The sequence below is a fragment of the Liolophura sinensis genome, chromosome 6 (assembly GCF_032854445.1).
Source record: "Liolophura sinensis isolate JHLJ2023 chromosome 6, CUHK_Ljap_v2, whole genome shotgun sequence".
Classification (NCBI taxonomy): Eukaryota; Metazoa; Mollusca; class Polyplacophora; order Chitonida; family Chitonidae; genus Liolophura; species Liolophura sinensis.
This window is the reverse complement of record NC_088300.1, coordinates 38,814,917-38,827,738: the sequence shown is the minus strand read 5'-3', so window position 1 is coordinate 38,827,738 and position 12,822 is coordinate 38,814,917. Positions and strand designations below refer to the sequence as shown.

The following is a 12,822-nucleotide window of genomic DNA, read 5'->3' as shown; positions in this document are numbered from 1 at the left end:
GGGGGACTTTCCATCACTGATGTGCTGTGTACAGTATTAAACATGAGGAGGATGTTCCATCACTGATGTGCTGTGTACAATATTAAACATGAGGTTGATGTTCCATCACTGATGTGCTGTGTACAGTTTTAAACATGAGGGGGTTGATGATGCTATGTACGATGTTAATTAATACCATAAATTACAGAATTCACAACTTCAGTATTGAACTGAAGTTTTGCATTCATGTGCCCTTTACAAGTGAGCTCTTTGGGCAGCCTTGCTAACAAATCTAAGTTTTGTCTTTGTTTTTTTTGTCTTTGTTTTTTTTATATAATGCAGTTAAATGTTTGAATTGTTCAGTGGGCCAACTTAGTTGTAAATGACATCACAAACTTCATTTTCAACCCCCAAACAGTATTAAATCTTGGAACACCTCACTTATGTGCTTGGCATCCACTATTATCAATATGGTACATACATGTTAAGCCCACACCAGAATTCAAGCAATTAATTAACTGCAGTTTATCGGCCCATTTCCATGTAATTCTTTCCACAGGCTGAATAAGAGTTTAATGCTCTTAACTGCAGTTTGTGTGTTTTAGGGTTGAGCAGGAGCTAATGGCACGTTTTGTGGCTGATATGTACTCCGACAGCAGAGGTAAGGAGGTGCCTGTAGCTGTCCCAGATTCCACCCATGGCCACACCGACTCAGATTCTGAGTCTGGATCTGCATCCAGTAAGTACAAGTCTGGAACTGTTAACACCTGTCAGTAGTATACTGCACTTGTCAAGAAAAAACAACAAGTAAAAATTTATGGCAAAGAAGTACAGTTGAAAAAAAAAAAATTTGTTGCCTGTTAAAATTGATGTAACTGTGTTCATGTAGCCTTAAAGTCAAACTGGAGGATCAATAGAGTATCTCACTTTGATGGATTTGTTGAAAGAGAGTGCTTTAAGTTTTTTCATCTGTACTTCCAGTTGTTTAAGCTGTCAAAAATATCCTGTGCCTGCACAGTAAAGAACAAGCATGCTTTGAGTGTCATACCCCTAAATCGCTACCATGAAAAGTGTGATAGGTCCTTTATAACGTCAAAAGTCAGCTGAAGAATTATTGGAACCGTTATTGTCCTGAGTAGTAGAACCATGGGTTGTCCACTGAATTCCCTCCCTTAGCACACCAAGGCAGCAGCTATGGTGTAATGTGAGATGGGGTTTTGATAAATGAAAAAATGGGACGTTGGCTCTAGTTAAACATGCAGATCACTAATTTCTTAACATAAGCTATAATTTGATGGGTAACATAGTGTAAGAAAACATCTTCCATTGAAAGTCTTTGAAATGTCAATGTTTTTTTTTTTCATCTTAGATAGAATGGAAGCATTCAACAAGGTTTGCTTTTCATGTCAAGTATACACCAGTAATATCCATTTAGGATCAGCTCAGGAATGTGGGTGGACAGGGACTATTTTGTTCTCAGATCCTGCAATGTTTTTACTATTTATTTTGCCTCATGTCCCTGAAGCACTGCTGATGTGGTGTTCAGTATGATTGTGATGTTGAGCTGTGTGTGTTTCAGTTTTAGGTGCTGTAGGGGGGGCTGGCTTGCAGCTGTTTGTGGACGCTGGTCAGCCTGTGAACAGTCAGCTGGTAAGTGAGGTGATCAAGGAGGTTCTCCAGGAGAAGATCGCCAGTCTACTGGGGGAGTTCCCAGAGAGGGAGGAGAAGCCACTGGCAGAACGTGCCGGTTCGCCTAACCTCGTACAGGAGGAGAGGGCCGGAGGGAGTCCATCACCCAAACCATCACACTCGACAAAAGTTAGTATATGTGGGTAAGCCTGGGTGTATGAACCAGTATGTGTGGGTGTGCCTGGGTGTATGAACCAGTATGTGTGGGTGTGCCTGAGTGTACTACCCAGTATGTGTGGGCTGTGTGTCTGAGTGTATTACCCAGGATATGTGGGTGTGCCTGAGTGTACTACCCACTGTGTTTGGGTGTTCTGCCCAGTATATGTGGGTGTGCCTGGGTGCACTACCCAGTATGCGTAGTTGTGGCTGAGTGTACAACCCAGTATTTATGGATGTGCCTGAGGGTACTGCCCAGTATGTGATGGTGTGCCTGAGTATACTGCCCAGTATGTGTGGATGTGCCTGAATGTACTACCCAGTATATGTGGGTGTGCCTGAGTGTACTACCCAGTATGTGTGGGTGTGGCTGAGTGCCACATATGAACTAGTTTTTTATACCTGTGTAGAGGATGCTTCTTGGGAATAGTAAGATATCATGGTTAGTGTGTCAGTGAGCCAGGATCCTCTTACCAATGCGGTCACTGTGAGTTCAAGTCCAGCTCATGCCAGCTTCCTGTCCCGCCACTGTGGGGCTTTATAGCAGGAACCTGCGTGCTGTCGTTGGTTTCCCCTGGCTCTGCTCAGTCTCCAACCACCATAATGCTGGCCACAAACAATCTTTGTCACTCAAAATTGGTTGTTGCACGTTCTTTTTGTCTTCTCAGCCTTTACCTCGGTCTCCTCGTAAAGTGATCCCAACCCCAGAGCCGACTCCCCGATCAAGTCCTGTAGCCTCCTCTCCCCCAGCCACATCGCCCGTGTACACCCCTATCCAGTCTGTGGAGATAGAGGAAGAGATGTCTCCAGTCCCGCAAGCCCCAGTGGAGCCCAAGGAAGAAGCACCAGTGGCTACTTTGCTGGAGACGTCTCTGGAACCAAGTTCCGCGTCTGTAGACATTGTGGATATGATGAACAAGATAGCTGGTGAGGGACTTCACTTCAACTCAAACAGTTGTATAGAGTGGCCGTTCATGTTCTTGAAAATTTGTCTCTATCACTACAAGATTTCAGTTTTCTGTGTAGCATTTGCCTGAGATTTTATAAAATTCTGACGTGAGACACCGTAAGTGTATGCACACGCTGGAATGCGGAGGGCTGTGGTTTTCCCCTGGGGCTCTGTCCATTTTCCTCCCACGATGGTACTGGCAGCTATGGTATAATGAAACAAAATACTTAGTTATGGCCCATGACGAAGGTACACCTGTTAAAGAGAGAGTAAACTGTCTGGTATAATTCAGTGGGCTATGTCTCTGAGCAGTTTGTGTTAACTTCAACAAGTTATCTCCCTTAGACAACATCCACATGGTGATATGACTATCTTGGTCAGGGGCCATAACTGAGTATTGTTTTCCATTCAGGTTTTCTTGAGTACAGCGTAAAACACCAATTAAACAAAAATGGATAAATCTGCGCTACTTGGTCTCAGTAGAAAAACTGACCCTAACACCTGCATTTGTCCTGTTACACTCCAGCACATTTCACACTACTCTTTTGCCTTTTCTACTATAGTCTTTTCTTTTGGCATCAGTTACTTAATGAGTATATGTCATTCCAATATAGACCACTCAGTCTTGATGCATTTTTGAAGGATATATGGACTTTATTATAGACTAATGCTCCGGTTGGTCATGATATCAGGACAGTTTTGACCAATCAGCGTGGCCAGGACTTTTTTTAGAGGGGGGTGGGGATGGGGGCGGGGGGGGGGGGGGGGGGGGGTAATGGGGAGGTGTTTGTAAACTACCCCAGTTTAACAGATGAAGGTCCTGACTCATAATCACTTGGAGTGTAAATAAAATTACAACTCACCTATTTCTTCTTTTTTTTTGCTACATTCACTTTCATTCTCATTATCTAAAATTGTCCACAAAACACATGATCTAAACATGACAACTCGGCATGACAAACATGACAAACATCCTGATTTTTTACCTCACCTGTACAAAGTACAGGTGTATCTTATGCCATGTCCCAAGAATCATGTCCAGTAACAGGAAAAGTAATGTTAAACCTATATGTGGGAAGATCTGTCAGCAACCTGTGGATGGTCGTGGGTTTCCCTCGGGCTCTGCCTGGTTTCCTCCCACCATAATGCTGGCCGCCGTCGTATAAGTGAAATATTCTTGACACCAATCAAATAAATAAATAAGTAAATGTTAAACCTTAATATTACAATGAATGAATTAACGCTTGGGGTTTAATCTCATACAGTGTACTTAAAAATTTTTAGCTTACCTGAAGTATAGACATAGCAAAGTACAGGCGTACCTTATGTCGTCTCCGAGCGTCAGCATCCAATAACAGGGAAAGTAATGTTAAACATGATGTTAGGAGTTGTATCTTAGAAAGTGCTGCAGGTATTGAGGTCAGGGTTTGCACACACGTAGAGCACAATAACACAAGGGAGTTGTTCCATCATTGATTCAGAGTGTACATATTAAATACTTTAAATTACTGAATTCCTGACATAGTGCATTGTGTACTAGAATCAATGTTAAACAATATGTTTGGAAAGATATCTCAAAAAGTATTGCATTTATTGAACAGCAGGTTTGCACATATATTGAGCACAATAGCATGAGGGATATTCCATCAGTGATTTGGTGTGTACATCTTAAATATCAAAAATTACTGAATTCCTGATGCAGTGCGTGTGTATTAGAATAAATGTTCACCAGAGTGTTAGGGGTGGTATCTCTAAAAGTAGTGAGGGGTGTCATCAATGATATGGTGTGTGCATATTAAATACCATAAATTTCCAAATTCTTGACTTAGTGTATTGGGTAATAGAATCAAAGTTAAGCATAAATTATTTATTTATTTGATTGGTGTTTTACGCCGTACTCAAGAATATTTCACTTATATGACGGCGGCCAGCATTATGGTGGGTGGAAATCGGGTAGAGCCCGGGGGAAACCCACAACCATCCGCAGGTTGCTGGAAGACCTTCCCACGTACGTCCGGAGAGGAAGCCAGCGTGAGCTGGACTTGAACTCACAGCGACCGCATTGGTGAGAGGCTCCTGGGTCAAGTTAAGCAAAAGGTTAGGATGGTAAAAACAAAGCATGCGTATACAGCACAGTGACACAAGGGGGATGTTCCATTGCTGATGTTCTGTGTGCTTTTTAATTATCATAAATTACCAAATTCACAATATTCTAAACTTTATGCATTGAGCTGAAATTTTGCATTCATGTGCCTCCTATAGGCAAGCCCTTAGCCATGCTACCAATTAAATCGAAGTTCAGTTATATGATGACGAGGAGTTCTTTAGGTGCGTGTGCGAATACCATGGTTTCTTGTGGTAGGGCGAGTCCATGCTGCCAAAGTGTTGCCAAAACTGAAGTATCATGCTGAAGACATTAGACACGACAACCCAGCCTGTCACATTATACTGACACCGGGACAACCAGCCCTGTTTCGTTGCTCTGCCCTTGGTGCTAAGCGCTTAGCAAGGCAGCAACAAGTACCATGTTTAATGTCTTTGGTATGGCCCAACCAGGGTTTGATCCTGGGTCTCTCGACTTCACGGCAGGAGCTCTAACCATTAGGCCACCGAATCTTGAAAAGGACTGCAAATATTGATTACAGGTTTTGCACACATGTAGAGCACAATAAGATGAGGGGGATATTCCATCGCTGATGCTGTGCGAGCATATTAATTACTGTAAATTACCAAATTCCTGTGTTGAGCTGAAGTTTTGCATTCATGTGTCTTTTACTTTGCTTCTACAATCTCTTTGATAGCCATAGTTCTAATGATTGCCAATTTTATATTACCCGGTGAGGAGGAAGAACTTTCCGGATTTGGACAGCTGTTTTTGAAGCAGTGACATTAGAGACTCTTAATTCGCAATGTGCATCATGATACATACTCATGATAAATACTTTCACAGTGTATGCCATGATTCTTTGCATGTGGGTGTGGTTATGATTTCAGCCACGGTGACATTCCCTGTGGAAGAGGGGCCAGTAGTGCAGACGACAGGAGCTGCTGCGACCCCCATTGCCTCCCCAGAGCCTCCCCATGACATGAGGGAGCCAGAAGAGGTTATTGTTACACCCCCCTTATCGGGTAGCCCTGTCAGGACTGACAGCCCCCTGGAGGCTGATCTGGCTCGAGGCAGCCCAAGAGAGAATGAAACGGTCTCACCGCTACCAAAGAAAGAAGTGGTCACACAGACGGACATGGAGACGCCTACACAGACCCCTCAGCCAGAGCGCATGTAAGTTCTCATACATATATACCAGTAAGATATTATGAGACAATGAATGTAATATTTGCGGTGAAGTGGTTGAGCCTGAATGCTAGCTGAGGTCAGCTCAGTACCCAGGGGCGCAGGATATCTGTATGGTGAGTTATTGGGTGGTCACCAAGAGTAACTGTACTCATCACTCCTTTTTACTGTATACACTGATGTCATCATCTTTGTGTGTGCTCTTAACTAGTGCAGTGGTGACTGGACAGAACTGAAATCAGCTGAGTTCAGGCTGAGACTTGGTGAATTGTTTATCTCTCAAAGGCTGTTGTATTTTCAGTGACATGTCCACCTCCATCAGTAATGTGAAGCCTATGCAGGATGAGGTCATCAGCCTTTCCCAGTCTGACATCACTTCCCTCACCTCTAGCCTGACAGAGACCGTCAATGAGAGCCTGTCGGAGGGACAGTGGCTGGTCAGTCACAGTGAAGGCCAGCTTCCACATATTGCTCTCAATGAAGGTAATATGTACATATATGTATAGTAAAGATAAATTTAAGATAAATCCAAATATCCAAATACATGCCTGTAATTGATTTAATATGGGAATATCTATGGAATTGGATACTTTTGCAAAAAAAATCTGGCTCTTAACCCATCTTGACTGACAAAAATGTTTATGTGTACATAAAATATTTCCTGATGTCTTGTCAGTGTAAAACAGCAGTCTTGTCAGTGTAAAACAGCAGTCTGGTCAGTGTAAATCTCTGGTCTTGTCAGTGTAAAACAGCAGTCTTGTCAGTATAAAATAGCAGTCTTGTCAGTGTAAAAGAGCAGTCTTGTCAGTGTAAAAGAGCAGTCTTGTTAGTGTAAAAAAGCAGTATTGTCACTTTAAAAGAGCAGTCTTGTCATTGTAAATCTCTGGTCTTGTTGGTGTAAAACAGCAGTCTTGTTGCTGTAAATCTCTGATCTTGTCTGTAAAACAGCAGTCTTGTTGCTGTAAATCTCTGATCTTGTCAGTGTAAAACAGCAGTCTTGCCAGTGTAAATCTCTGGTCTTGTCAGTGTAAAACAGCAGTCTTGCCAGTGTAAATCTCTGGTCTTGTCGGTGTAAAACAGCAGTCTTGTCAGTGTAAAACAGCAGTCTTGTCAGTGCAAATCTCTGATCTTGTCAGTGTAAAACAGCAGTCTTGTCAGTGTAAATCTCTGGTCTTGTTGGTGTAAAACAGCAGTCTTGTCACTGTAAATCTCTGATCTTGTCATTGTAAAACAGCAGTCTTGCCAGTGTAAAACAGCAGTCTCGCCATTGCAAATCTCTGGTCTTGACACGTGTGTACAGTTTTGTCACTTGTAAGTGGCCATGAATTGTGGTTTACAACGCTCTTGTCTCATCACCAGCTGTCAGACTGAAGGTGCAGACAGGCCACAATCGTTTGGGTGATTTCAGCTTGGCCAGCACACTGAGGGATACTGAAGATCTGGAGACAGTAAGTCACTCCTTCAAACCCATCAATTGTGGTAAAAGAACCGTGTAAATTCTGTGTTCCATTTGGTTCATAATTCAGTACACTCACCCGGAAACACTGAACAATTTGATCGATAAAAGAAGGCAGATTAATAACTGAACTGGAATGGATACGTTATTTAGTGCTTCAGACTTATAGAGAGGTTCATTGATAACAGTGAAGGAGTGAACGGCATCTTCAAATATATTTTATAATGTTACTTCAGCTTTTGATCCTCATGCCGGGATATTTATTATGTCAGTAATAACTTTTATGTGTTTCAAATGAAATAAATTGCACACAGTGGAATGTGCAAATACTAGCAGCCAATCAGTTGTGATGTGTACCAGTAGCCATCATACAACATCGCAATGCAGTGTCAGAAAAAAATTACCAGAACAAGAATATACACTGTACACTTGATATTGCAGATGTTAACATTGTGACATTATTTCATAGTAATAGCTGTCATCATTTCTAGACTTCGGATCCATGAGGGTCAAAAGGGTGCAGTAACTGGTGATTGGAATGTGTTTGAAGATGATTCAGTGTCTTTCTTTGCCAGTATTATAAATGTTGTAGTATATGTAGACATTGGTCATACCGGTATTTATCATGTTATATTTAAAGCATTTTTCTGTTTGTTTCAGGATATTTCTCACAGTGAGGGAGAATTTTGTCATCAGTCTTTAGAAGACCCAACAGGCATGTTAGCTCTGCTCAATAAGATACAGGCAGGAGCTGGATTTTATCAGTACGATTTAACCCTGCCTGATGTACAGGCTGTGCTCAACCAGACTGGAGCCAGTACAGGGGAGATAAGCTTGGGGCAACAGGTGCACAGGCTTAGCCCCCCACACAAGGAGAGCAGGAGGTCAGGTCGGCAGTCTGAGGACAGACAGCCTGACAGACAACTGAACAGGCAGACAGACAGGCAGCTGGACAGACAGACCTCAGCTCCTAAAGTAACTGTGATACAAAGTCTGTCAGCAACGGATGAGACTGGTGGAGATGGGAGAAGTGAACAGGTGAATGAAGCAGCCAGTCATGATGTGGTACCACGGCCATCCATCCTGAAGAAGTCCCAGGAGTTAGGTCAGCATGATCTCTACACCTTCTTCAGTAGTCGGTAGTGATATGTTGATCCGATTGTGTTAATTAATGGAACCATTCCCTACAGCCGCATCCTGTTGTTTGATTTATTGATTTGATTAGTGGAGTTATTTATGACGTACTCACTTATACATCGGTTGCCAGCATTGTGGTTCAAGGAAAATAGGTCCTGTCTTTTGCGTACCAAAGATATCTGTATGGGTATCTGATTACCCCCTGTTTGTTGCCAGTATTTATGTGTCACGAACAGCCTTGATGGGGATTTAGTGGGAAACTATGGGTTGTGAGGTGTACTTTCAAATGTAATGATTGTAAACTATTAAAGAATTTTACGATTCTCTTGTGGGGAAACTTCCCAAAATACCATAAATGTGTCTGTGAGAATCAAGTGAGGTCAGGGTAGGCTTGTGGAGAAGTAAGCTTGCACACACTGTTCGCAAGATTATTGCACATGTTATAGGCTACATTTAAGATGACATTGTGATGCATGTGTTGACTGAATGTCTTCCTCAGATGTAGCTGTGAACATGAGGACGAGGGAGGTGGTAGCTTCTCACCCTGCAGGGAGCCGCATATCTCCAGGTCAGGGCAGCTAAAACACCCAACTCTACATCGTATTTAGGAGGCTTTTCTCTGAGACTAGCTAAAGTACATGGATATAGAATGACAATTTGTATGGAAGCAACTATGGTCCATTTTTCAGTGTCTGAATGTCATGCTCCTGAACTGAATCCGGCCAAAATTAAATTCTAGACTGTTGTCTAAGAGTGAGGTCTTACAGAATGACGGGTTAGATTGTGGCATGTGACAGTCATGTTGTTGCGCTGCAGGTGGAGGAAGGCGTGGTCAGAAGAGCAGTGGTCCAGGGGGCAGATTTCTGGCCAGTCAGATGCCTCTGAGGAGAGACTCAACTCGTCCTGGCAGAGGAAACATGGAAGAGGACTTAACAGCCAGCAGAAAAGGTCAGCCTCTTATTAACTTAACCATCCTAAAGGACTAGTGGTAATGATGTTCATATCATCCTGAAGCTGTAGTGGTAATGAGGTTACCATCTTACAGCTCAAGAGGTACTGAGGTTTGTTACCATCGTACAACTCTTTTGGTAATGAGATTTGTTACCATCGTACCGCTCTACCTCTGTTGGTAGTGAGGTTTGTTACCATGGTACAGCTCTGTTGGTCATGAGCTTTGTTACCATCCTACAGCTCTAGTGGTGGTGAGGTTTGTTACCATGGTACAGCTCTGTTGGCCATGAGTTTGTTACCATCCTACAGCTCTATTGGTAATGAGGTTTGTTACCATGGTACAGCCCTGTTGGTAATGATGTTTGTTACCATCCTACAACTCTAGTGGTAATGAGGGTTGTTACCATCCTACAGCTCTCGTGGAAATGAGGTTTATTACAATCCTACAGCTCTAGTGGTAATGAGGGTTGTTACCATCCTACAGCTCTCGTGGAAATGAGGTTTATTACAATCCTACAGCTCTAGTGGTAATGAGGTTTATTACAATCCTACAGCTCTAGTGGTAATGAGGTTTATTACAATCCTACAGCTCTCGTGGAAATGAGGTTTGTTACAATCCTACAGCTCTAGTGGTAATGAGGTTTGTTACAATCCTACAGCTCTAGTGGTAATGAGGTTTGTTACAATCCTACAGCTCTAGTGGTAATGAGGTTTGTTACAATCCTACAGCTCTAGTGGTAATGAGGTTTATTACAATCCTACAGCTCTAGTGGTAATGAGGTTTATTACAATCCTACAGCTCTAGTGGTAATGACTGTGCATTAGTATTCACTCAAGCCTCTGCCTAGAATTCGGCCTTGAAGTCTGGAGATCTCGGATCAAACCGGGATCAGGTAATAACAAAAACTTTTTTCCTGTACTTGTTTCTGCCTTGCTTAGTGCTCAATACTGAGAGGTTGGAGCAAGGAAACATGACTGGTTGGCCCAGTGTCATTATAATGTGACTGGGTTGGGTGTCATATTTGGTGTCGTCAGCATGATACTCCATTGGCTGCAGCACTTTGGCGGCATGGACTTGCCCTGCCATAAGAACACACAGTGTATGTACACACACGTAATGGCTCCTCCTTGTCATATTTCTGAAAAAAATGTTAGCTACAACATTATTAACCCCGAGCATGCATTCATCTATTCTAATTATTATCTTACATTTTACAGACAACATTGCAGTATTCCTCAGTATTAAAGTTATCCATACCATTTAACTGAAACCTCTCTTAAAAGTGAGCTTAGCAGTCCTGGGACTAAGATGCTGACTTAAATCTCATTCTAATGGTGTAGAAAGCTGACTGAAATGACAATTGAAACTTGACAATGACCTTTCACACAACCAAAATAGAGACCAGGCTGTCGTTGTTGCAGTCACAAAGCTGACACAGCTTTCTCCACACCAGTCCCTACCAGTGCTTGAGGTGAAGCTGGACTCACCTTAGTGTGTAGATTTCTGTGACTTGTCTTGTATTCTTGCCAATGTCACCCCCTACCTTCAACCAGCACAGTAGAGTAGCTACTAGGTTTATCTACTGCATTAAAAATGACTGATTAAATTACTCTTTCCCAATTTTCACTTTACATGAAATGGATTTTGATCTTCAAATCTGTGAAGTGTTCAAAAGCTGCAACCAAATTATACTGGTGTGGTACCTCTCTTTAGAATAGATCTCTTAGAATTGAGATAATTTTTTAGGATACAGGGAGTCCTTGTTCCCTCTCACTGCTCGCATATCACTTTACCCTCCACATCGGAAATTGTGAGACAAGGCAATATTATTTTAAAATGATGGTAATAGGAAATGAAAATCGTTGGACCAGTCACACTAGATTGCCAAAATAATATGACAGGGAACAGAGAACAAAGTGTTATATAGGCTGAACATAGAAAAGTTTGTCCACATGAGCCATGAACTCACCTTGTGTCATTCAGATTCTGCCTCAGGACCATGTACCATTACAGCTCAATTTGTTAGTTACTGGGGCTGTAGATTTGTGTAACAGTGTTTCTTAATTGTTACAGATGACACTGTTATTAAAAGGTAAAAGTATATTTTTGTGTGTGATCTGAGTTGTTGCTGATTTGTGTGCTGACAGGTACTGGCTCATTGACACCTGACCAAATGAGGACAGATGTACTTATCAGCCAGACTTTCAGCCAATCGGAGGGCAGAGCAACATCAGCATTCAACCAATCAAGAGAACTGAGACAGTCATTGAACAGGTCTGAAGACCTGGGATCCTTGAGAGCCTCTTATGAAATGACTGGATCCGATTATCAGAGTCACAGTGTGAACCAGTCTGTAGATCTAGCCCAATCTACACACACCATGAACACAGCGTCTGCCAGTTTTAGTGAGACAGAGTTAAGGCACATGGCTGAGTTTGGGACAGGCAGTGGCACAGGCCCCAGGGTTGTCTCTGTGACTATACCAGGCCAGGGGCAGGAGGACACAAACTCTGAAGGAGGGGATAGTCTGTGAGGCTATACCAGGCCAGGGGCAGGAGGACACAAACCCTGAAGGAGGGAACAGTCTCTAAGACTATACCAGGCCAGGGGCAAGAGGACGCAAACTCTGAAGGAGGGAACAGTCTCTGAGACCTGTGGAGATTGTGTATGCTGCTATATCATAAGAGGATGAATTAAATGTTAGAAGTTAACTATACCTGGTTATGTATATATAAATGACTGGTCAGATAATGCTCAGTAATTAGTAATGTGTATTATTCATATCCGTCCATTTATATTAATATATTTGTATTTAAGTGCATTGGGGAATTCTCCAGAATTTATAAAGATAAAATGTGATTTGTGTAAATGTCCGTTATCCAGAGAGCATAAAGATTTTCCAAACTAAGGCCTACATTCTTGCATTACTTACACAAAGACTATAAAATGTCTATAAATGTCTAAATGACATGCATTCTACCCTAACAACTGATGGTAAAAGAATGTTGACAGGAGAAGCAGAGTACCGTATACAGTATGTGCGCTTTTTCATGTCACAGATGTGTGACACTGGTTGCTGCTTTGGGTTATTTCCACATCTTTACATTCCTCATTGCTGTACATTTAGTTTGTTTAAGTTGTGAGATAAAGGAAATTAGTTAATCATATAAAGTTAATGTATTATCACATGCCCTTAGGAAATAAGAAGTATT

At 42.2% G+C, this 12,822-nt stretch overlaps 1 protein-coding gene across 2 annotated transcripts in view; it reads left to right on the top strand.

Annotated features, from left to right (window-relative positions):
• LOC135468538 (TALPID3 protein-like) overlaps positions 1–12,822 on the top strand; it is a 14,917-nt gene extending 2,095 nt beyond the window's left edge. Inside the window, exons 2-11 of one of the 2 annotated variants that reach the window (XM_064746842.1) lie at positions 585–718; positions 1,559–1,797; positions 2,493–2,751; positions 5,768–6,053; positions 6,367–6,548; positions 7,425–7,513; positions 8,182–8,626; positions 9,158–9,226; positions 9,475–9,606; positions 11,758–12,822. In XM_064746842.1, the coding sequence (XP_064602912.1) occupies positions 601–718; positions 1,559–1,797; positions 2,493–2,751; positions 5,768–6,053; positions 6,367–6,548; positions 7,425–7,513; positions 8,182–8,626; positions 9,158–9,226; positions 9,475–9,606; positions 11,758–12,143 (2,205 nt within the window). In that variant the 5' untranslated portion in view covers positions 585–600 and the 3' untranslated portion in view covers positions 12,144–12,822. The remainder of the gene's footprint in view (positions 1–584; positions 719–1,558; positions 1,798–2,492; positions 2,752–5,767; positions 6,054–6,366; positions 6,549–7,424; positions 7,514–8,181; positions 8,627–9,157; positions 9,227–9,474; positions 9,607–11,757) is intronic. The other variant, XM_064746843.1, reaches the window with a different exon arrangement.